This window comes from Diabrotica virgifera, chromosome 7, assembly GCF_917563875.1.
Source record: "Diabrotica virgifera virgifera chromosome 7, PGI_DIABVI_V3a".
NCBI classification, from domain to species: Eukaryota; Metazoa; Arthropoda; class Insecta; order Coleoptera; family Chrysomelidae; genus Diabrotica; species Diabrotica virgifera.
The window spans coordinates 229,863,924-229,888,629 of record NC_065449.1 but is presented as its reverse complement, the minus strand read 5'-3'; the positions used below and the strand labels follow the sequence as shown (position 1 = coordinate 229,888,629).

The following is a 24,706-nucleotide window of genomic DNA, read 5'->3' as shown; positions in this document are numbered from 1 at the left end:
TTGATAATAAATGTTACAACAAATTTTCTATTGTTTTAGGCTATGGTGCCCCCCAAAACTACACAGCTCCACGTTCCAACTTCTCCTCAGTCTGCTGGGCTCCAGGCAGATCTGGTCAGGTACCACCTAGAGCCTTCGCCGGAGGTGAAGACAACGGCGAACCCCTCTACGTCATCAGGTCCCAGTTCAACGGAGGTCTCCTTCCAGGCAAACTCGTTCCAAGCCATGGAGTCGGTTACGTTGCATGGGGTGGCCAAGAAAACGCCGTCCATGAATACGAAGTATTGTGCGATTTCCCCGGACAATGGGTTGCCACTTCAAGAGGAAACATCCCACCAAACGCTTTAACAGCTGGACAGAGCGAAGACGGTGAACCTCTCTACGTAGGACGTGTCGTACATGACGGAGCATTGACCGTTGGAAAGGTACAACAAAGCCATGGAGTCTGTTACATCCCATACGGTGGTCAAGAGATGTCTTTCCCAGACTACGAAATTTTGGTACAATAAACAGAACTAAATTGTTTAAGCTTTGGATGTGCTGCCTAGGATATTAATCCACAAAATATATTTACATATATATAAAAAAAATAATAGCAAGTAAAAGCTACATGAAGATTTATATGGCTTCTAGGTGCCTTTATTACCCTTAGGGATATGTATTTTTAGAAGGACATAATTCATTTAATATTTGTTATAAGGAGTTTTTATTTATTTACTTGTGAATCTCTGCTATTATTTTAGTGTACACTCATGCACTACTTTTGTAAGTCTGTTTCATTTTTATTGTAATACATTTTATTAAGATATTAAACATGTCTTTTTATTTTCCTACATATTTACTACAGGGATACGAAATAAACAAATTGGGAAGGATAGCGAACCGATTTGGAAGCAACGATAGAAAATAAAATTAGTAATATCAAAACATGTTTAAATATTGAAGAGGCGAATGATTCAATCAGGGAAGCAATTCCCACGTCCTACCAGGATAACTGCCCAACCAAAACCAAGACAAATAATACAGGGAAATATGCAGGAAAACTCTTGCCGAATACAACAAATAGATAGGAAGAGCGAAAAGGAAATCTCTGTTGAGGTTCTGCCAGAGTAATTCAGATATACCTATCAGAACTAGACTCCCAAGGATTCGGAACCAAGAAATCAAAGCTGACCTTGGACATGTCGAAAGATATGTTGGAAAACGTGGGGTATACCCTATTCCACGAACATAAGCCTGTTTTAGATTACTTCGACAACGAATATTTTACTGTGCAAAATAAGAAGAACGAAAGTAAATTGCAAATTACATTGTTGTTTATTGGAATAATTATTAGCGCCATTTACTTTCGTACTTCTTGTGTTGCACAGTAAAATATTCGTTGTCGAAATAATCCAAAACAGGCGTATGTTCGTGGAATGGCCCATATGAAATCTGACCTGTAGTCAGTCCTATGATTCAATGTAACCTAAATAAAAACCGTTTACAGATCTTTGTCCAAGAAGGGACGAATGGGAGTCAAATAAAACGACTCCCATGATAGCCAATCAATGCTAGTATACAGACTCGCAAGTGGCTCTAAAGCCGATGAAGTAGCTGGAGTATACCAAGGCGCCTCCTCTACACATCTGCGGACGATATCTACGTATGCATCCGCAGATGTATAGATGGGGTAATTTGGTCGTCTGTTATTGATGTATCACGTCGGCAGATGCGTCTGCAATATATCAAGTTTGTTGTCGGTTTTTCCTGCACCGATCAAAGGGTTTCAGTGTGAACAGAATGAACGACCTACATATGTGTGGTCAACTTGTGATTATACCTCTACCTACATCCAAGATGTGTTTGTCGATGTGTACAGGAACGATTAAGTGAAAGTTTAGGTAATCACGCTACTATCTTCCAAGCGAAAATTTATGCTCTAGAGATACGAAGAAACTAATAAAAAGAAACCGCAGAGACGGATCAATAAGAATTCTGATAACCAAGCGCCATTAAAGACACTAAAATCGAATGGGATCGATTTAAAAGTTAGTTTAGAACTGTCTTCAGAATCTGATTCGCATCGGAAAACGCATAAAATTCATAATTTTGTTCCTGACAGTTTGTAAAAACACGAAACAGGTCAATTTTTATTTTCAATGTCTTATTTTTTATTGCGCATGTCTGAATCTTGCCTAAGAGCCTTGGCTTCCATTAAAGATCTTTTCAGCATCCCCCATCCCATATTCATGTCCTTATCCCCAGTATCTGTAGATTTGCTTACATATCGTTCAGAAAGCTTTTTGTTTGATCTTCAGTGTTTCTCTGTTCCACAGTTTTTTAACATCGATTTTTGAACCGCTCTTTTTCTTTAATTATTAGGTGTTGAATGGTTACAGTTTATTCGCTTGAGACATGCACTGGATGTAACATTAGTTGACATCGATGCAGTGGCGGCGCCTGATGTAAATTATTGGGGGTGCACACATAATTAAGATATAAGCCCCGGCGCAAATTGATCCTAAGCCAGACACAACCTGCGTCGGCAGACTGCGTAGACCGTTCTGCGCATCCTACTATCAGTTCATGCGTTCGCAGGTCGAGCTTGGGAAGGCCTGTCGTCAACGTACAGTTTTCTGGGCCTTGGGACGGGTGACTCACCGCCAGATGTATATTTTTACGTGTTTTTGTTTGAGAGATGGAACTATCTGAAATGAATAAGCGGCGATATATTTTACACTATCTTGAATGAATAACATTTTATTGCTCTGTTGTATCAATCAGCACTACCTACTCTACAAGTTTTGGTTTATTCGTTTTAATATTTTATTGCAATAGTAGGGAATATAATATATCTGATTAAAACAGTGAATTTTTTACATGTTAATTATTTTTAATTTCTTGTGAAGTATCTAGTGTGGCTTTAGCCAATAAATCAAAGTTATGCGTTTACAAGAGCATACTCGTATTATTTGAAAGATAAGGAGTACCATAATGTGTCATAATTATAATCTCCTTTATACAGATCAAAAAATTGTTTAGTATGTATTTCTAAATCCACACAATCATTGGAAAATGATTAATGGTAAAAAATATCTATTAATGACACTGTTATCGACAAAGTCGATCAATTTTAAACTTGTCATCATATATTTATTAGACTTTTGTTTATCGTTAAAAATTAAATGATGGTTGTGAATTGTATTTTTTGTGTTATTTAATATTTTAGCAAAAACATAATCAGCAAAAATCTTATTTAAAACATGCGAACCGTTTTTGCAATCACAATCAGTGCAGTGTTTAACTTATGCTTGTTATTATAAAGGTATGTCGAAATAGAATACTCAGTGTAAGATATCTTTTTATGCACCCGCTTATGATCAAATTCGATGTTTTCGAAAGTCATACCGCTACGACTACTATAGGGACGTGCAAGATATTTTTAGAACGTTACTATTTAGTTACATGTACGGAACTACCGTTTTTTTAGTTGCCTACTTAATTCAGTACAAGGATCAGATACATCAGTATTTTGTAATCAGTATTTGTACTCAGTACCTACCACTGAGAACAAGGTATCAATAGTAACCGTTACACGTTTGCACTTATTTTGCCCGTCTCTATTCGTTACGGCGACAGCCGACGGTCGGGTTAGCTTGTGTTCAATATGCGACACGCTAGAAAAATAACTGCACAGGTCACCCGTCCCACCGGCGCAGGTTGTGACTCGCTTAGGTTCAATATGCGCCGGGGCTAAAAGTAGATAACACCGTCGGCCTCCGCTTGAGCCTTATTTCCCTAGGTAAAATTTTTTAGTGTCGTCAAATTGTAAAAACTAAAGGATTTTACAATAGTTAATTAAATAATTAAAAAATTACAATATCTGAATAACGTATTTTATTGACTTAAAATTATAATTTAGTGTTTACGTTACAAGCAAGTTTTGTGATGAAAGTCAAGTCGCCTGTTTTTTTAGATAAATTCTTCAATAACCAGTTCATTAAAATTTGGAATTCCTTGAATAATTTTTTTAATTGACAACATTGCGAGTGCAGTTAGTCGATCCTGGCTCATAGTATTCTAAGGAAAGTTTTGATACGTTTCAACGTAGAAAAACATCGTTCTGCTTCTGCAGTTAACACTGGCATCATAACAAGTACTTGAAGAATTAAAATTATTTCAGAAAAATCTTGCAAATTATTTTCAGTTAAAAAATCGGATCTTCTATTTTGTCCATTCTGATTCATTATTTCCAAATAGGTAGGAATCACGGAAAGCGGAAAGAATATTGTTAGTAGCACACCTACACAATCAGTCAGTTTTTTCACAAATCTCCATTTTAAATGACCGTTTATAATTCCGGCCTTTGCATTTTGGTACATTCGTAATTAACAAATTTGGTTTAGACAATTTTAATTTTTCTTTAAAGATAATGAAGAAAATTTGATTGATTTTAAAAATTTTACGCTAATATTCACAAATTCCTCCATTCTTAATATTATTCTGAACTTTAAAAGTAATGCAGCAAAATTTAAAGTTCCCTACACGAGAAATCGCAATAGGATCACAACAAATTTGTGCACATGAGTCTAACTAACTTGTGAGTTATCTCATGTCGAAATAGAATAGAAATAATTAAATACCTATTACTTAAAAACTGCTCGGATCTGTGATTTCTGATTTATGTTACTGTATAGCTAGATAAAAATATCATTTATAGAATGATAAATAATTTTAGATATAAATGTTTGTATGAAAATAATTATGGGGGTGCACGTGCACATGTGCACTTATGAAGGAACCGCCACTGCATCGATGTCGTCATCGGCAACATAAGAGATGGCTATTTCCGTTCAGGTTTTGAATATTTCTTGATAACAGTTACTTGTATAATCGCGTAAATTATAATTATTCAATTATTTAATTAATAGGATTATTTTTTCACTAACTATGTATTCGGTGACTACAGTAATTTATATACTATACAATAAAATCTAATAATCGAGAAAAGAGACAAAGTGATAACGTGATGTGAATATTATACTGTTACTATGGAACGAGTAGATACGTTTTGAATACCTTTAGCAACTGAAGGGTACAGGGAAAAAAAGAAGGAATGTCACTTTTGTTGAATTTTTCAGCGAGCATTTTCAAAGTTATAAGACTAATTATTGAATTGATGTTTTAATTTTTTCATTTTAATTTTTTTTTAAAATCATATGTTTGGAAAATTTACTCTGTGGGAACACACGAAAACAATGTGTTTTCACTTATTTCTGTGTGATTCACAACTGACATTCACATTCCCCCAAATTAACCGGTAACACCGTGACATTCCCCCTTCTTCTCCTGTATTCGCGGTGTGTAAGTACTTTGAAGGGAATTGAGAAACGATCGTGCGCGAATAGCGGAGAAATATTGCAACTTTCTTAAATAATTCATATTGTCAATTGAAATTGTCAAATTGACGTACATTTCATATCTACTGTCATTGAAGAAGAAAAATTATATGTTGCTCCACAATATTGATATGATATGCAATTATTATATAAAGGTAAATTTAATTAATTGTATTTTGCTTGCAGTACTGCATTTTAATAACTTATTTTATTTACTACATACAATTGTTTACGTTTTAATAACATAACCTGAATCTTATTTTTTCTTCTTATTATTTTTTTGGGCAATGGCCTCGACAATTATCCAGTAACCAGGACTAATATAATTGGCCAATATAATTAAAAGTGCGAATAAAGTTGCAGAGCGTAGAAATAGATGTCGCTTTGCCGAATTTGCACGGTACCAATGGCTAGTAGCCTTTTCAGATCTGCGTTGAGAGTCCATACTTCCGAGCCATAACACTAACACATTAGAAATATTCTTATTCCACCAAAATGAATTCAGGCTCCCCCCAATCCGGTATTGTCAAACAATGCTCCCAGGTATTTAAATGTTTCCACCTGATTAATGTTAACGTCATCATTGACCAGGACTTGAAACCGAGCCTCGCTGTTTACTACCAAATATTCTGTTTTTGTTAGACTCACATGCAGTCCCCACTCTTTATAATTTTATTTTTTTATTTATTAATATTACGGGAAAACCCCATTAACAGTTACAATTAACAAACAGTAAAATGTAAGATGTATGTAATAGATTGAGAAAAAAATATAACCAAAAAACAACAAAAATAATTCCACCTGCAACAATGTTCAAACAACCAATAATTAACATTAGTGTTATTTCATGACACAACCCATTTTTAACCAGTGTTATTTACGTATAGTAAAGTACAGAATATATCCTTATTTAATGAATTATATTAAAACAAAAAATTAAAATTTCTGACATTCCCCCTTTTCCCTGTACACTTCAACTGTAATCTTTGTTTACATGCACTGCATGTCTTATTTGAATTTAGTGTAGGTGACTTTGATTAATAGGTGGTATGACTCAAAATTAAAAAGTTTTCTCCATAATCCATTATTATTTATGACTCCATACATTATTTTCTTTTCTTCTTCTAGTTCCATGACCATTATCGATCGTTGGATATCATATTGGCTACCATATATTCGCTATCGTGACTTAATTGACAGCAACTCTAAGTAATGATGTATTATCACAATTGAATAGTATCACAAATGACTGTTTTGGGACAAATATAAGGGTACAAATAAAACAAATTGTTAAGCTTTACCAGTAAATCTGTAATATTTCTTATAATGATCGTACATAACTTTAAATATTTCAGTGGAAGCACTAGAAAGCACCCTCATCAAATAAGACACTGCATGTTGGTCACATATGGTTATCAAACTATAGACACAGTTGTTTAAATGCATCTGAAAATAAAAACAAAAAATTATAAAATAATTTTGATATGATATTTAACACGTTCGCTACCAAGCGACTAATATATGAGCCAGATCGATTTTTCCCATCACGGGGATCGCATTATTACTCTGGGCTAATTAGCAAAATACAAGGAAAAGTTATTTACCAGCAATTTTATTGCTGGAATCGAATCTTATTATTGTATATATTAATAATATAGGTATGCAAAGTCCGCAGATAGTGTGCTACTTTTTTTATAAACAAAATGGCGCCCGAAAATCGTGTTTTTTTCAATTTTTGCTCTATAAGTCCAAAGATTTTAATTTTACACCAAAAACACCCAAATAAAAATTCACCGCAATTAAATTCTGCATAGAGATGTGTTTTTCCCGATTCATTTCCACGAAAACTTTCCCCGGAAAAAGCGGGTTTTTCCAACAAAATCTTTAATTTTCAACTAAAAATTTAGATAAGTAATTGTTAATCAATAATTAAATAACTTGATAATGTAAAAGCCCTTTTCGTATAGATTATAATTCCAGAAGCAGATGGAAATTGAATGAACCGTTTAGCAACAATTGAATTGTTAATTAAAAATTTACGGTTCCTATAATAACGACAATAATTATGGTGCATAAGAATAACTATGATTTTTTCATAAAAATACACTATACCTATCTAATGTACTTTACAGAATTAAAATTGGAATATTTAAGCGGCCTCAGGAATTTTTTAAAATTATAAACAATTTTTTGGCTTATAAACAAATAGAATATCTCGGGAAATATTAAACTAAATTAAATTATGAAAACGGCATTCGAAAATCAGCGGCAGGACGCTTCTTTTAAAAGAAAAAACGTTTAATTATTACGAGTGGTTCCTGAGATACAACCGGTCAAATTTGACCAGAATTTACGGCAAAGATATAAACAACAGGATCATAATTTTCAAACCATCACCTTTTTATTTTTGTTCTCTTTCTCCACACCAATTTTCATATCTTTAAAATATTTATAACATATATATTACAATAAAAACTATCGATAATACGTGTGAAAATTGCCAAAAATAGCAAAATTCCAATCAAAAATTAGGTTGGAGAAAATGTAACCCTCAAAGTTCAAAATCGGTATACGTTAAAAACGGCTTCCCATACGGCATTTTCTCGGCTTCCCATGGAGCAATTTCCTTCATTCTTTTTTGTTCCCTAATAACTCGAGTAGAGCCATCGAACTAACGCATCATTAAATGTCAAACTTGCTTTTGTTTTGTTATAATAGATTAATTTATTTATAAGAACAGAAAACTACATATTTTTTCCAGTTGTAGGCTTTTTTTTAGATAAACTTGCTATAAGTGTACCTTTTAAAGGTAAAAACATAAATATTCTCATTTGAAAGCTGTATACTTATTTAAACAATTTTTATTTAAACAAATTAAAATTTTGTGTTATAATAAATAAATTAATTTATTATTACAAAACAAAAGCAAGTCTGACATTTAATAATGCGTTATTTCGATGGCTCTTCTCGAGTTACTTGGGAACAAAAAAATAATGAAGGAAATTGCTCCATGGGAAGCCTAGAAAATGCATTTTTTTAACGTATACCGATTTTGAACTTTGAGTGTTACATTTTCTCCAACCTAATTTTTGATTGAAATTTTGCTATTTTTGGCAATTTTCACACGTATTATCGATAGTTTTTATTATAATAATGTATGTTATGAGTATTTTAAGGATATGAAAATTGGTGCGGAGAAAAAGGACAAAAATAAAAAGGTGGGTTTGAAAATTATCATCCTATTGTTTATATCTTTGTCGTAAATTCCGGTCAACTTTGACCAGTTGTATTTCAGGAACTACTCATCATAATTAAACGTTTTTTCTTTTAAAAGTAGCGTCCTGGAGCTGTTTTTCGAATACCGTTTTTACAATTTAATTTAGTTTAATATTTTCCGAGATATTTTATTTGTTTATAAGCCAAAAAATTCTTTATAATTTTAAAATATTTCTGAGGCCGCTTAAATAGTCCAATTTCAATTCTTTAAAGTACATTAGATAGGTATAGTGCCTTTTTATGAAAAAATCATAGTTATTCTTATGGATCATAATTATTGTTAAAAAGAGATGGGAAGACGAAGTCGATGAGGATGCCAGGAACTTCCTGGGAACGCGTTCATGGAAAAGAACAGCGGTAAATCGAAATGATTGGAGAAGCTTATTGAAGGAGGCCAAGGCTCGATTTGGGCTGTAGTGCCATTGGATGGATGGATGGATCATAATTATTGTCGTTATTAAAGCGACCGTAAATTTTTAATTAACAATTCAATTATTGCTAAACGGTTCATTCAATTTCCATCGGCTTCTGGAATTATAATCTATACAAAAAGGGCTTTTACATTACCGAGTTATTTAATTATTGATTAACAATTACTTATCTAAAATTTTAGTTGAAAATTAAAGATTTTGTTGGTAAAACCCGCTTTTCCCGGGGAAAGTTTTCGTCTAAGTGAATCGTGAAAAACACGTGTCTCTATGCAGAATTTAATTGCGGTTAATTTTTATTTGGGTGTTTTTGGTGTAAAATTAAAATCTTTGGAGTTATAGAGCAAAAATTAAAAAAAAAACACGATTTTCGGGCGCCATTTTGTTTATAAAAAAAGTAGCACACTATCTGCGGACTTTGCATACCTATATTATTAATATATACCATCATAAGATTCGATTCCAGCAATAAAATTGCTGGTAAATAACTTTTCCCAAAAATGGCCTATTCTCCGATAACCAGCCCATACTATATACATAATAGAGGGAGAGCTAGAGCCGAAAAATCATCGTCATAAGTAATATGGAATTTTTCCTGAAAAATGTGTCCATTGTATATTGGAAATTATGACCCCTTTCAGGTTGACACCTCAGTGGATACAGGAAGTAGCAACAAGGGATGAAAGGGGAAAATTAGTGTAGTCATTAAAGGTTTTCACCTCCTATTTTGTTAAACCTCCATCGATTTGCATGAAAATTGGTGACTAGTTAGAGCATACCTCAAGAAATAAAACTGATTTGGTGCCAACTTGCACTTTTACCCTGGGGGTGGATACCACCCCTTCTTGGGGGTGAAAACTATTTTATTAAAAATAACCTCACAAATCTATAGAGAGACAAATTACAGGTAAAATTTGTTATATCATGTTATTAAAATAAATCAATAGTTTTTGAGTTATTAAAGATCAAAGATTTGTCTATTTAAGAGCATATGCGTGAAGTTATGGATGATAAAAAGAACATATTAATTAATTGTATGTTAGTAAAATATTATTTTTATATTATTTCGATATAATTAAATTTTTTATATCAATATAAACTGAATATGTCCAGAAACTGGGGGCGTCCAATAATGGGTACATTTGACATATTCAAAGACACTTTTGCTAAATTTATAATAATACTAATAATAATAATTTATAATAATATAAAAATAATATTTTAGTAATATACAATTAATTAATATGTTCTTTTTATCATCCGTAATTTGACGAATGTGCTCTTAAACAGACAAATATTTGATCTTTAATAACTCAAAAAGTATTGATTTATTTTAATAACATGATACAACAAATTTTACTTACAATTTGCCCCTCTATCGATTTGTGGGGTTATTTTTAATAAAATGGTTTTCACCCCCGAGAAGGGGTGGAATCAACCCCTAGGGTAAAAGTGCAAGTTGGCACCAAATCATTTTTATTTCTTGTTCTAATCAAACCGATGGAGGTTTAACAAAATAGGAGGTGAAAACCTTTCAAAGACTGCACTAACTTTCCACTTTCATCCCTTATTGCTACTTCCTGTATCCACTGAGGTGTCAGCCTGAAAGGGGTCATAATTATCAATATACAATAGACACATTTCATATGCCAAACTCCATATTACTTATGACGATGATTTTTCGGCTCTAGCTTAAGAGCTAAGTCTAAGCACTATAATGGCAATTTAAATAGCTCTGGTCTGTCAGGACAAAACTCCTCTTGGTAGCGAAAGCGAACGGGTTAAACTAGATTTTTGGTTGATACCGAAATTAATTTTTAATTAGATTTAGATTTTATTAAGAATTATTTCTATTAAAAACTATAATAGGATGTGTTAGATAATATACCACATCATATAACCACTAAAAATTTGAAGTTCTAAGTTTAGTACCGATCTTGTGTGAGATCGGTACTAAACTGTTATTGGTTTCTTTGAAAGTTGTTTATAATGCGATTTCGAAGACGCGCAAATTTCCAGAAGCGATGTCAGACACATCCAAGAGCGTGTTGCCCACTGAGGTGAATCAACACAGTATTAATAATTAATTTACCCCTGAAAATTTTTACCCCTAATTTCATTGAAATTTTGAGCGTTTAATTATTTTGCTACCCTGTATCAAAGAATTTATAAATAAATACGTTAATAAATATATTAGAGCAAAACGATTTTATTTTTCTTCAATTATTTTACTGTAGAATGGATATTTCGTTCTTTTAGTACAGTCTTCCGTTAAATCAGAAGTTACTCGGACAATAAAATAGCATTAAATAAGTAAATGTTTCAAAAACCTATACATTCTAACTTATCTCTGAGTTATCTCTGAGTGTACTACTATTTAAGTAAACAATTACCTACATTTCTCATTCCATAATAATAAAATATTACGTGACAGCAACTCACATAAAATAATCATTCCCTGACATTAATATGCTAATGGAAACAAAGTGATGGACGAACATCATTTTAAAATGCAATGCTCCAACCTCAGAGGCGTGGTAAAATTGTATTTCGGGAAATTAAATTTCCCAAAATTCGGGCAAATTTCTCATAAGCTTGAACAAAAACAAACACTTAAATAACAACAATATATGGTGATAGATGACCCTATAGATCGCATATTTAATTTTTTCGTCTTCTTTCCAGCTTAAATATATTTATAAGCGGCTCTACGACATAGAAAAAAATAATTTTCTATATTGGTCTCTCTCACGAATTGCCATCTCTTTTGCACCTCCTATTACGCATAATATTGAACTGGATATATGATTTCATCATCGTCCAGTTTCTCGCGTCCACTGCTGGACATAAGCTTTCTCCATACGCTCCCAAGTAATTATATTTTACGCAAGTCGCATCCAGTTATGCTCTATTCTCCGTATGTTGTCTGTCCATGGCGTCGGTGGGTGGTCTTTCCTGGATTTTCTTATCTTCATGGGGTCTTCATTCTAACAATCATTTACAACATCCGATTAAGAGATTATTATCTAAATAAAAATAGACGGTTGCTTTTTGATTATTATCTCTCTCACTCTCCAACTCATCATAGCTGCGCCGGTCCACATGTCCTGTAAATCTTAATTTTAGCTTAGATATTTTTATACGATGTCTTTTATTCCCGTTTTTCGCTCTGTGCGATTCTCAGTTTATTAGCGTTATTTTTAGTGAGATACATATTCGATTCTATTGTACCGAAACCCATTTTTAAATCAATAAAATCTAATACTAGTGGATGGTTGTATTCTACGGTTTTCTCTATTAAGGTTTTTAGCGCTAAAACACAATCATCGGTACCTAAATCTGAGCGGAAATCGGTTTGTTCTATTGGTTGCTAGAGACTCAGTTTATTTTCTGGTCCACATGTGACTATTTTGGTAAAAAGTTTATACAAATAGAAGAGGAGACCTACACGCCTACAGTTTTCTGTATAGTCCAGGGTAATAAGGATTTTCTCAGGACACTTAAAGATCCAGGTAGCTGACTACTTTTTTAGTTATTGTAGACCTATAGGAAGAAAACCTACCTGTTTCCTGCCTAGAGTTCGCGTCCGTTTTTTAATTATTAACAATTTACTGCAAAAATCGCGATTTTTTCGATTTTTTGCACCCTATTCAAAAGCTAAACAATTGACATAAAACTACAAAATTTAATTTTTTAGAACATTGAAAAACCTTCAAAATACCGATTTTTGAAAGTTAAAAAGTTAATTTGTTGCTTCACAAATTGCAAAATAAATGAAAATCGATATTTGTTAATAACTTTTACTAAATTTAACTTAGAATTTTAGGGTTTCAGCCAAAGTTGGTTATTTTGGTACTTAACAAACCCTCAAAATTTGAGACCGATCCATTAATTAGTTTAAAAGTTATTCTATTTGTTTATCCCAGAGACATTTATTTTGCCATAACATAAGACAAAAAATAATAAATATTGGGCAATTCTGAGTATGCCAAACGAAAGTAAAAGACTGATAGTATCAAAATGTATTAAAAAAAGAATGTGTGTGTACTTTGTACGCACGTAAGAAGATATTCTTCTATTATATAATAGGTAATTTAAACGAAGTAAATATACTTAAAAGGTTATTTGTACTTATTTTATTTAAAAATCAAACTAACTTTCTTATCTACCACTTTAAAAAAAGAAGAATATCTTCAAAAATTATATAATAATATACTTACAATCATAAAATCTATAAAAAAAAATAAAAAAATAATAACTTGCTTGGGGCTTGAACCCACTTCACGTCTACCGCGCCGTACGAAAGTTGACGCCATTTCAAACTGCACCAAACTCTCGTATACGTCATGTGGGAATATACACAAACTAAACGTTTACACCATAAATTTATATGAATTTAATAAAATTATTAGTTTGATTTTTGTCGAAATAAAATACAACAAAATATAGAGTAAGAAAACGATATATGAGATGAAGATTTGTAGAAAGTTTGCTCGTAATCAGATTATGTAAATTAAAGCATTGCCTACTAATACGTAACTACATTATTTTGTTTACATTTTCCAAATAGATAGGTATTGAAACTATTAGGTATTTCCAACTGAAACATTTAGAATTACGTACCTGCGGCTTTTCAAAACTATTTAAAAAGTCACTATAATTATAAATTTGATTTTATTTCTGTCCACACATCAATAAAAACTAATATTATACAATATTTTTGTTTACCGATAACCTCCATATTGAACAATTATTGACAGATCATTTCAAAATTTCAACACCCAATCAGAGCCCGTATAACAACTAATACCATACTGTCGGTGTGCGCATGCGCGCGGATCAATCAAATTTTACCCTCAATCGATTCGCCGCTAAAGAAGAATATCTTCAAAAAGATGAAAAAATTAATCAATATAATCAAAAATCCTAATGCCAAATTTTTGAAATTTTGTCTTTTATAAACATTTAGAATAACTTGACAAATATTTTCCGTAGGAACAATCTTTTTATATATTCGGAAAGCTAGTATTTTAACACGAATTTTCATATAAAAAAATTTAGCCTGGGTTCATTAGGGACAAAGTTAGCCATTTGTTTTTTTTTAATTCACAGCTAATTTGTTTATAATAATTAAGGAATTTCATTGATGCCATTTTAAATAATGGGATTTGTATTTTTTGTTAAAAAATTTGTATAAACATTGTATCTTCACAGCACCCTCTACGATTTTTCAAAATTGTAGTTCAAACGGTTACTAGAGGGAACCTACAAATCCACCGAGTTAAAATACCGAAAAAGCAATTTCAAAGTAATACAATTTTCTGTATCTTCGGATCAATTCAATGGATTTTCATCCTTCTTTTTTTAATTAGTATGTAATTTCTACGTACATTACAAATATGCAATTTGTTCATAATTTTATTAATTAATAATCAGTCTAATTTGTTTAAACAATTCTTGAAATAGCTATTTGTATAACAAGGGAGGAAAGTGCTACTTTTCCTCCCGAGAATGAAGTTTACTGCCCGACGCGTAGCGGAGGGCAGTAATCATTCAAGGGAGGAAAAGGCACTTTACTCCCATGTTATACATATGGTTTTTCCACCTTCCTCAAATAACAAGTCATTTTTTCATTTTTACTTAATTTATTTATGTAACTAACCAACAAAATTTATTAGAACTAAAACTAACAAGTACGTACAATATAACTGTCAACTGTCAAATATAAGTCAAATTAATAATGTAAACATTGTTAAATCAAAATAACAATTTACTGTTTTTTACCATTCTGCAAAATACAGAGTGTTTTATAAATAAACGTTAAAATGTATAGAAACTTACGTAATAGAAAATAGATATTGTACAGGGCGTCAATAAGTTACATTTCATGAATGAAATACCATGACGTCACTTTTACTTTTCCTCCCTAGGGAGGAAAAATATTTTCCTCCCTAGGGAGGAAAAGTACAACTTTGCTCCCTACAATCAGGTCCGGAAAAGTATACTTTCGGTAGAGGTAGGTGGAAAAAATATTTTTTTACAAAAATCTATTTTTCTAATCATAGTATTGGTCCAAGAGCTGTGAGACATTTTTGAGTAGGTATTTTAGGCAACCTGAAAATTTTTCAGGTGACTCTTCCATGATAGCCTAATACAAAAATGCCGGTCTGGCTGGAGGGTAGCGGTTATTTTCCCCAAAAATCCCCCCCAAAGTTAAAAAAAGGGGTAAAAATTGTTATTACAAAAAATATCATTGACGTGACTTTAAAGTAAATTTAAATATTCAAATATAAAGAAAATAAACAGGCCAGGCGATTTGAGGGCGATTTTAACTCTGCAAGATACTTGCATGGGCGCCCCAGGATTATTTTCAGGGGATGCATCTGAACTTCAGAAGATTTCATCTGAATCTGTACATACTATTAACGAGTATAAAATATGCAACTTTACATGCAAATCTATGTACATTCCTTCCGGACAGGGAAGTACAATTATTATTTTAACAGGGTATTTTTTAATATTAAAAATAAATATTCTAAAAAAGACAGGTTTTTTTTTGGTGAAATTTTCCAACTGCCATGTGATCGAACAAATTACGCGTACATATAAATGAAAAGCGCTATAGGTAAGCAGCAGTGTGAGAAAGAGCTTATACCGATAGCTGTTTGCGTCCTCTGTTGTACCTGAGCGAGTCCGTTCGCTCGAGAAAAATCACGTGACCTGGCGATCCCATGTTGTTGTGCCTCGAAACTTTAGAGTAATTATTATATATTATAGTTTTTTAAGTAACTTTTTCTTAATCAAAGGAAAATAATACGTACTATACAATAGATTTTGCAAATATGATAGAAAAAGACAGATTTATTATTATAAATATATAGGTAGAAAAGTATAAAAGTATAAACTAAATTAATTCTGTGTCCGAATCTTGTACTTCATCTTCAAACTCCTCATCTGAGCTTAAATATTCACTGTCTTCTTCTTCGTCAGACTCCCTTCGAGACTCAGATTCCTCTTCTACATGATCTGTAAATAGTTGTAATATGTATTTATAATTAATTAAAAATTAATTAACGACAATTTAATTAAATTACTACGTATTCTCTGTCCTTTTATACGGAGTCGAAGCCTGGACAATCACGGGCGCATCTGAAGAAAGACTTGCCATTGTTAAGATGTGCTGTTATTGAATAATGTAAAAAATATCATGAACACAACACGTAACAAACACGGAAACATTAAGAAAGATGAAAAAGGCAAAAGAAATACTCAACACTATAAAGGAAAGAAAAATGAGCCAAAATAAATATTCATTCTCTTCTTCTTCGTTCGTCTCCCCTCGAGACTCAGATTCCTCTTCTACCTGATCTGTAAATAGTTGTAAATATGTATTTAGAATTAATTAAAAATTAATTAGTGATTAATTAATTGAGTTGCTACGTATTCTTACTTATATAACTAATACTTAATACTTTTCCTTATATTATAAAGTAGCTCATTTTTCTTTCTTTCATAGTGTTGAGTGTTTGTTTTGCCTTTTTTTATCTTTCTTAATGTTTCCGTGTTTGTTACGTGTTGCGTCCATGATATTTTTTTACATTATTCGATAACACCACATCTCAACAATGGCAAGTCTATCTTCAGATGCGCCCGTGATTGTCCAGGCTTCGACTTCGTATAAAAGGACAGAGAATACGTAGCAACTCAATTAATTAATCAGTAATTAATTTTTAATTAATTATAAATACATATTACAACTATTTACAGATCATGTAGAAGAGGAATCTGAGTTTCGAGGGGAGTTTGACGAAGAAGAAGACAGTGAATATTTAAGCTCAGATGAGGAGTTTGAAGAAGAAGTACAAGATTCGCACACAGAATTAATTTAGTTTATACTTTTATACTTTTCTACCTATATCTTTATAATAATATATCTGTCTTTTTCTATCATATTTGCAAAATCTATTGTATAGTACCTATTATTTTCCTTTAATTAAGAAAAAGTTACTTAAAAAACTATAATATATAATAGTTACTCTGACGTTTCGAGGCACAACAACATGGGATCGCCAGGTCACGTGATTTTTCTCGAGTGAACGGACTCGCTCAGGTACAACAGAGGACGCAAACAGCTATCGGTATACGCTCTTTCTCACACTCCTGCTTACCTATAGCGCTTTTCATTTATATGCACGCGTAATTTGTTCGATCACATGGCAGTTGGAAAATTTCACCAAAAAAAACCTGTCTTTTTAGAATAATTATTTTTAATATTAAAAAATACCCTGTCAAAATAATAATTGTACTTCCCTGTCCGGAAGGAATGTACATAGCTTTTCATGTATAGTTGTATATTTTATACTCGTTAATAGTATGTACAGATTCAGATGAAATCTTCTGAAGTTCAGATGCATCCCCTGAAAATAATCCTGGGGCGCCCATGCAAGTATCTTGCAGAGTTAAAAATCGCCCTCAAATCGCCTGGCCTGTTTATTTTCTTTATATTTGAATATTTAAATTTACTTTAAAGTCACGTCAATGACATTTTTTGTAATAACAATTTTTACCCTTTTTTTTAACTTTGGGGGGGATTTTTGGGGAAAATAACCGCTACCCTCCAGCCAGACCGGCATTTTTGTATTAGGCTATCACGGAAGAGTCACCTAAAAAATTTTCAGGTTGCCTAAAATACCTACTCAAAAATGTCTCACAGCTCTTATACTATATCATTAATGATCATACAAAACATTCAAGTTCACTTTAATAAATAAATTATTTTTATTAGATAATTATTTATTGAAGATAAATTATTTATTAAAGTATAACTTAACTTTTTCTATGATTAATAATGATAGTCTGATTAAAAACTTGGATTTTTGGGGAAAATTATTTATTCAAAAATTGTTTAAACAAATTAGATTGTTTATTAATTAATAAATGTCAAATTGCAAATAGACAAATTACATATTTGTAATTTACAGAAAAATTAGATACAAATTAAAAAAAGAAAGATCAAAATATATTCAGTAGATCCCGAGATATAGAAAATGATAGTAGTTTTAAGTTGAGTATTTTCTATGGGAAATAAGCCACAATTTTACTAAAAAATGAATTTATTAACGTTTCGAAGCCCAAATCGGGTTTCGTTGTCAAAATACAAAATACTATTAAAATAAACAAAAAATTCTTCTAATAATTTATTTAATCTGACTCATTTATATTGTCAATTCAGACGTATATTATACATTTTAAAGTACCTAGAAGACTTTAAAATGATATCGCCAATATTTATGAGTTGCGTTCCTGGGACGACTTTACTAAAAGATAGTTCATTCGATTACATGAAATCAATCCCAACTCAAGAATATCCGTCGCAAAAAAATCATAGCATGTGATCTGTCTTTAAAAAGACAACCAAATGCAACGATGACAGTAAAATTCTCGCGTTAGAGATTCCATAGTAAATCACGAGGAAAAACCAGGAAAAACCTCGTGATACTATCCCGACATCGTAAGTATTTGGTCTTACATTTAATTTACCTTCAAAAAAAGTAAATTTTGAACTAATTAATGGATCGGCCTCAAATTTTAAGGGTTTGTTAAGTACCCCAATACACAACTTTGTGTGAAACCCTAATATTCTAAAGTAGTTTAAGTAAAAGTTATTAACAAATAACGATTTTCACTCATTTTGCAGTTTGCGTAGCAACAAATTAAACTTTTTAACTTTCAAAAATCGGCATTTTGAAGGTTTTTCAATGTTCTAAAAAATTAAATTTTGTAGTTTTATGTCAACTGTTTAGCTTTCGAATGGGGTGCAAAAAATCGAAAAAATTGCGATTTTTGCACATTGAGATTTTTGCACTAAATTGTTAATCATTAAAAAACGCGCGAACTTTAGGCAGGAAACCGGTAGGTTTTGTTCCTATAGGTCTACAATAACTAAAAAAGTAGTCAGCTACCTGGATCTTTGAGTGTCCCGAACATGGTCTATTTCCAGCTTATTACCCTGGTCTAGTAGGGACTCCCTTTTTTTTTATAGATTAATCTCATTAAAACGTTCCAATCGCTTGGAATTATGGTGTTATACAGACATAAATTGAATAGGTTTTTTGAAGAGAACGTCCAATCCGACTTTAAATTTTAATAGCCTCCCCTACTGTACCATCCTCTCCGGGAACCAGTGTTGGTAGGTCTAGAGTCGGATTATTGTGCCAGTCATGAAATTGATATCTGCATATAGTATGATAATTCTGGTTTTTTTGTCTCCGAGTTAAAGATGCTGAAGTTTTGCCACGCCTTTATAGTGGCATAAGATATGCAACGTGGTTTCCTCACCCTATAGACAGAACCAGTAAAAAGCCTCTTCTGTCAAGCCCATGTGACTAAAATGCTTTTTGAGTCTGCAGTGTCATCAGCAGTCACACTGTTATCCTAATAGCCTTTCGACTATGGCTTAATAGGTCTGCTGCAAAAAAATCAAAGATTCATTGATAAACTCTTTAGGTTGCCTCTGTCCTGATTCATTGCATGGTTACTAATTTATGTGTATTCGTAATACGGTCGTTGATCCAGTAGCCCATATGCCTGGTTACTAGGGTAGTGTCAATCTATTTCGACTTACAACCCGAGTAAGAACATTCAAAGAAGTTTTCAGTCAACCTGCATGGAACTGAGTGTTGCTTGACTGTCATAGAGTGTTCGAATAATTATTCGAAAATTATTATTTTTAAAAGTAAGTCAATCTTTGAAATGCAACAGTGTCAACAGTGCAAATGTTAGGACAAGTGTTTAGTTTTTAATGTGTGTGCCTAAAAGAACTTTCTCCTCAAGATAGGAGAGCACCCTCTCAGTGGGTTCTCAGCCGAGATCAAGGCAACATCCCGTTGCCCAGGGCAGTGTGTCAGTCCGAGGTGGATGCGACACGCCTGTCGCTCCCTCAACACATTCCGTCAAGGAAGTTTACAGTGTCTCAGTACGAGATCCGAACAACACACCGTTGCAGTCGGATTCGCATCTAAAAAGTGAAAAGTGTGCTCAGTGCTCAAGTACGAGGTGTTTGGAACACGCTCGTTTGCTCCCTCAAAAGATTTCGCAAAGTAATTAGCACTCACCTGTTCCCAAGGTTAGTTGGGATCTACGTTGCCTTCAACCACACCGTTGCCACACGGCCTGCTCAGCCTGGACAGTGGTGGGATTTTGGACAGACAATATAGTGCGTACACGGACTTTAGACTGAAAGACTCATAGTAGCTCGTAAGTACTTATTCTGGTTATATGTAGTAGTTTTCTCTCGATCAACACTAGTGTTGCATCCACACATTTTGTTTTATGTATGTTTTGCTCTTTTTCTCCTAGGTCTACTCTTGCTCTATTTGTATATATCTGTTGTGAATAAATTGTTTAGTACTCATGGTAAAAGCTCCTTTAAACCTTAGTGTTTAAACATCCCTCTCCCACCTCCTTTATTACAGGTACAGGTAGATATCCTCATATATTGTATTTAGAACCAGCACCCTTAGTAGTACAGTAACTCTATTTGTTTAGGCCGTTATTTATGAATGTCCTATTGTCATGTTGTGATAGCTATTATCTCAACATAGAGTAATATAAAAAATAATATATTGTTCTCTATTTGCCGTTCGATTAGATTATTTTCTTTGAGGGTCTATATTCGTTGGTTTTAGAAATGTTTAAGTACAAGATGATAAATTTTTTACGAGAATGTACAAACTACAAACTATAAAATGTTTATTTTATTTTCTGAATTTAACCTAGTACTCCACTGTTCATTGAACAAAAATATTTCAAAATATTTAATGGATGTATAAACTTTTTTCTGGAATTCTCACAATTCATAATATTACATAACGAAATGTTTAAAATTACTACTACTCGCCACTAAAATTTCAACATGACAATTTATTATATGAGGATATTATTAGATCCGTCACATATTCCAGAAAAATATTATCATTGGAATCTGCCAAAAATCGATTTTGCATTTGGGAAAATAAGCGAAAACTTTCTGGCTGACTTTCAACAAATATAAATTTAATGTAAATATCAGATATTGGATAGTATTAGTATACGTATACAAGGTTTAGTATCATCCATAATGATGACTTATACAGGGCGGTAATTCTACATAAAGTGTAGAAAACAATGACAGTTTGCTTGATAAACACATGTCCGCAAATGTTTCGTTTCCGAGATACAATTTTTCAAACTGCCAATTTATTTATTGCTCTAAGACCGTTTCAGCTATAAAAATGAAATTTAGCAGGATTTAGAAGGTAGATATTGCGCATTTTTTGACATACATTTCAAATTAAAAATTATTTTTAAATTCCACGTTTATATACATACATAATCGATGATCCTCTTATACCGTAAGGTGTCGAGGTGTCTTCTTTACTCGTTATTCTCTGCGAACGTACGCCACTTTTTTCGGTCCCTAGCTAATTCTTTGGCTTCCTGCCACGATTTTTCTCTATTCTGCAATATTTCCATCACACTGGTATTCCACGTTTTCCTTGGTCGGCCTCTCCTGTTTTTCCCTATCGGCCTCGCTTCCCATGTCATTTTAACCTGTCTGCCGTCGTTCATTATAAATAAGTGCCCAGTCCATTTTAATTTCTTTTCATGAATTTTTTCCTTTAATGATTTTACTTTTAATTCTGTACCTCAGAACCAGACAAACGTAAGTCACGTTTAGATAACTTTTCAGGAGAGAGCAAAAACTAAATAAGTTACCTAAATTGCTTAATTACAAAGCTGTCACTTTAATTTACCTTCAAACTATTGTTTGTATTATTAACAAATAAGTATCCTTTATCTATTGTTTGATTTTTTTTTACTAAATATTATCCCATTTTGTAAAAAGTGGACTTATGTTATTGTGGCTCCACACAGAACCCTACTGTAGGACTTACTCCTTGACTTGCGTTATTTTGGCTCTACAAAAATCCCTCATAGGACTTACTTATCTAGGAAAAGGTGTTTAGAAATAAACTTCATGTGCTACTATTAAAAACATGTAATTATCATAAACAAACATAGATGAAAAACTAGCATTTAGTCAATGTTTTTCAATTAATTTTGAACATTATTGTCAAAGAGGTAAGGAGAAAAAAAATTATTCAAGAGCAGTCGTGTCATCCTCAGAGAAGTTGCCTTCGTGTTCACCATGTGGAAGGTTTTCAAAGAAAGATTTGTATTCTTCGGGGATCCATTGCATCAGGTTTATGAGGTCGTTGTACTTTTCATTGCTTATTTTCTTTTTGTGTGCCCGTATTTGTGGAATTTACAATGGCATATTAATCCTTTCTTGCCTCCGATTTCTTTTCAGTTCAACACTTTTGAATGAATCTTCCTCAAAACTGGTTTGGTAGTATAGCTTTCTGTCCCCTTTTCGAAGCTGTAACCACACTGCATTGGATATTAGAAATGGTTTGTTGTTTGTATTCTTCTTCCTTGATATAAATGGGGCATCTTTGCTCCTCAAGAAGAGAAAATCAAATAAGTCTTTAATGCACATCTGTCTGACAACAAATGGATTTTTTTTTAGCATGTAGCAATAAAGTTTGCCCAATCATTTATAGTAAAAATGGTGTTAGTTTTATCTATTTTTTAGCTCTCTATATTATGCTGTGTTTTCCATCAACCTCCATGTGGGTGTGTCCGGCCAATAAGAATTTGTGGTTGACTGTCTTTACAGTAGAAACTTTTTCCAAGAGCCACAAATACATAAAAACCATATTCATATTTCTGTTTTGTCCACTGCAATTATCTGTCCAAATAGTCAGTACATAAGTAGGCTGATTATTAGTAATTTCTTCACTTGCCTATGTAAATAAGCAAGACGCTATTTCATTTCCTCCTCGACCCGCTGTAACTTTATTCCAGATCATGCACCAAGTTTTATCAGTTGTTGCATCATAAATAGTACTATTTAACGTCCAGAGTTTTCTTGAGTAAAAACTTTTGGTGTTTTTTAAGTCTGGTATTGGAAGGCACTTTTGGAGATCTGACATAATCACTCTTGATCATATATTAGCACTTCTTTCAAGTTTGTCATTTTTCGTTAACTCATATTTTAATGAGGCATCTTCGATGTGTTTATTTTTTTTTTAATTTCAGTTCATTGAGTAGTTCATCATTTTTTCCATTTTTCATTTCACAATCTAGTCTATCACAAACATCACATGTATTGTTATCTGGTAAATGAAAAGACAAGTTGAAATGTTCATTAAAAATTTTAGAATAAATCCACTTTTTTTCTGGTTTAACTTGTTCTTTTTTACACTCTTCCTCATTCAATGCGTACATTGTAGAAATGTTCAAGTGATTTCCCAAATATTTTCGTTGAGACATTTCCCTGCTGTAGTGGCTTTCATATACAGGGGACTTTGAAATATGATTTTTGATTCGTTGTAGTCTATCTATAGGTATTTTATATCTATCTATAGCTGGGACTTATGTTTTACAGGTTTCAAGCAAAACCTCAGAGTCATAATGTAGTAAGTGGAGTTACGTTTGTCTGGCTCTGATATGGGTAAGGACTTACGCTCTTATAACCTTGGCTAATTTGGAAAGTATAATTTTTAAAGGGGTTACGTTATTATGGCTCGATGTAGAATTAAATTTTACACATAAAACATCAAAAACCCGAAAAACACAATTTTTGGACTTTCTGAGGTACAGAATTCTCTTCTAATATCTTCGCTACGTCTTTTATCGGTTCTCCTAGCTCCCACAAATTTTCTTAAATACCTCATTTCCACGGCTTGTAATCTCTTTTCTTGTTTGCCGTTCAATACCCAATTCTCTGCTCCATATGTAGTGATAGGTACGTAAATTGTTTTAAATATTATCATTTTGGTTTTCCTTGTTATTTCTTTTTTATTTAAGGAGTTTTTATACAGCGAATGATATGTTCTTGTGGCTGCTTTTATCCTATTTCCAATTTCGTCTTGTTGTGTCCCCTTCTTATTTAAAATTATTCCAAGGTATTTAAATGTATCTACCTTAACATCTTTCTTGGATATGTTTTTTCCATATTAATTATTAGATTGTAATTTTTTAATTCTGCCTCCCAGATTCTTATGTTCTCCTCCAGAGCTCTTCCAGTTCTTGCCACAATAACAGTATCATCTGCAAATACACAGGCTTCGATTTTTATTTGTTGTAGGTTTCTGTATCCCATGGTATATTTTTTTGTTTTTGGCCAGCACTTTTTCATTACTTCGTCTATTACACAGATAAACAGTAGGGGGCTCAATACCCCTCCTTGTATGACTCCGTCGTTATTCGTAAATTTGCTGGAAATAAGATTGCCTGTTCTTACCCGATTTATGGTATTGCAATACAAACTCTGGATTGTGGTTACCAGTTCCATATCCACTTCCTTATTTGTCAAGCTTTGCCATATTCCCTCTCTGCTCACCATGTCAAAAGCTTTTTTCATATCTAGGAATCCCAAATATACCGTCTTTTAGTATGGCTTTTTCGATGACCTGTTGTAGAGTGAAGATATGGCCCTGGACGCTATGCGCTGGCCTAAACCCACTTTGAATATCTGCTTTGAATATTCCACGTTTAATGTATGATAAAAAACTT

The 24,706-nt window shown here is 32.6% G+C and overlaps 2 protein-coding genes across 2 annotated transcripts in view; one reads left to right on the top strand and one right to left on the bottom strand.

Annotated features, from left to right (window-relative positions):
- LOC114344206 (uncharacterized) overlaps positions 1-813 on the top strand; it is a 56,036-nt gene extending 55,223 nt beyond the window's left edge. Inside the window, exon 4 of the mRNA XM_028295054.2 lies at positions 40-813. Coding sequence (XP_028150855.1) covers positions 40-509 — 470 coding nt within the window. The 3' untranslated portion in view covers positions 510-813. The remainder of the gene's footprint in view (positions 1-39) is intronic.
- A 5,855-nt stretch (positions 814-6,668) lies between these two features.
- The window catches only part of LOC114344224 (uncharacterized), a 55,626-nt gene continuing 37,588 nt past the window's right edge, over positions 6,669-24,706 (bottom strand). Inside the window, exon 13 of the mRNA XM_028295074.2 lies at positions 6,669-6,827. Coding sequence (XP_028150875.1) covers positions 6,672-6,827 — 156 coding nt within the window. The 3' untranslated portion in view covers positions 6,669-6,671. The remainder of the gene's footprint in view (positions 6,828-24,706) is intronic.